This window comes from Manihot esculenta, unplaced genomic scaffold, assembly GCF_001659605.2.
Source record: "Manihot esculenta cultivar AM560-2 unplaced genomic scaffold, M.esculenta_v8 Scaffold64, whole genome shotgun sequence".
Lineage (NCBI taxonomy): Eukaryota > Viridiplantae > Streptophyta > Magnoliopsida > Malpighiales > Euphorbiaceae > Manihot > Manihot esculenta.
In genome coordinates this window covers 722,207-723,015 of record NW_025215481.1, presented here as the reverse complement: position 1 = coordinate 723,015, position 809 = coordinate 722,207, and the positions used below count along the sequence as shown (strand labels likewise).

The 809-nt window shown below is 49.7% G+C and overlaps 1 protein-coding gene across 1 annotated transcript in view; it reads left to right on the top strand.

The window, feature by feature from the left end:
• The first annotated feature begins 334 nt into the window (after positions 1-334).
• Positions 335-809, top strand: part of LOC122722608 — a 2,268-nt gene continuing 1,793 nt past the window's right edge. Inside the window, exon 1 of the mRNA XM_043953719.1 lies at positions 335-809. This exon is cut by the window's right edge and continues 1,793 nt beyond it. Within this exon, the coding sequence (XP_043809654.1) occupies positions 335-809 (475 nt within the window).

Sequence of the window (809 nt, the reverse complement as noted above, 5' to 3'; positions counted from 1 at the left end):
TAGGCAATTCATTTGGACATAGAAGTGATACAAGAACATAACAAGTGAGAAAGTGAGATACCAAAGAGTGTTCAAAGCCTTGTAAAGCTTTCTTTGAGCAATACAAATTTCTTCCTTCCATCATCATTCTCCTTTGAGCTTAGCCAACACTTTCTCACACAACTAAGCTTCCGTTGCCACAATCACCCAATTGCTCTTGTTTTGAGCAAGGAGTAAGGCTGAACTTAGCTAGGGGAGCTAAGTGCCGCACGGTTTAAGTGTGTATTTTGGGTAGTGAAACACTTAGTCCGTGACAAGTGGTATCAGAGCGTTGGTTTGCTTGATTGGAGGAAAGATGTCCGATCCAAGCGAGGTGATTGCTGGGGGAGTTGCTCCAATGGTGGAGGAGCAAGGCGGCTGTAAAAGGAAAGGAAGGGGCAAATCTAGGGAGCCTACACGAGCTAGGGAGGAGCTCGGAGATTTGGAGACCCGTCTTGCGAAGGTGGAGCTAGTCTTGATCGAGGAGGAGGAAAAGTTCGAGGAAGTGGACACCCGCATAGAGGAACTCGGTTCTGGGATGGAAGAGTTCCGAGAGGAGATGCAAGGTGCCCTCGACTCTGCCGTCGATAAACTAGCAAGTGAGATAGGGTCACTTAGGCACGCCCATTCCGAGGAGAATGCTGCCATTAAGGAGGAGAACCATTTCCTACGGGCGGAAATGGATAAGATGATGGGGAGGATGAAGGAGCTCGAGGAGCAATTGGCATTGTTGCGCTCCGTGGTGGTCCAAGGTGGGATGGCAGCCACACCATCCACTTCGGGAGGAGCTC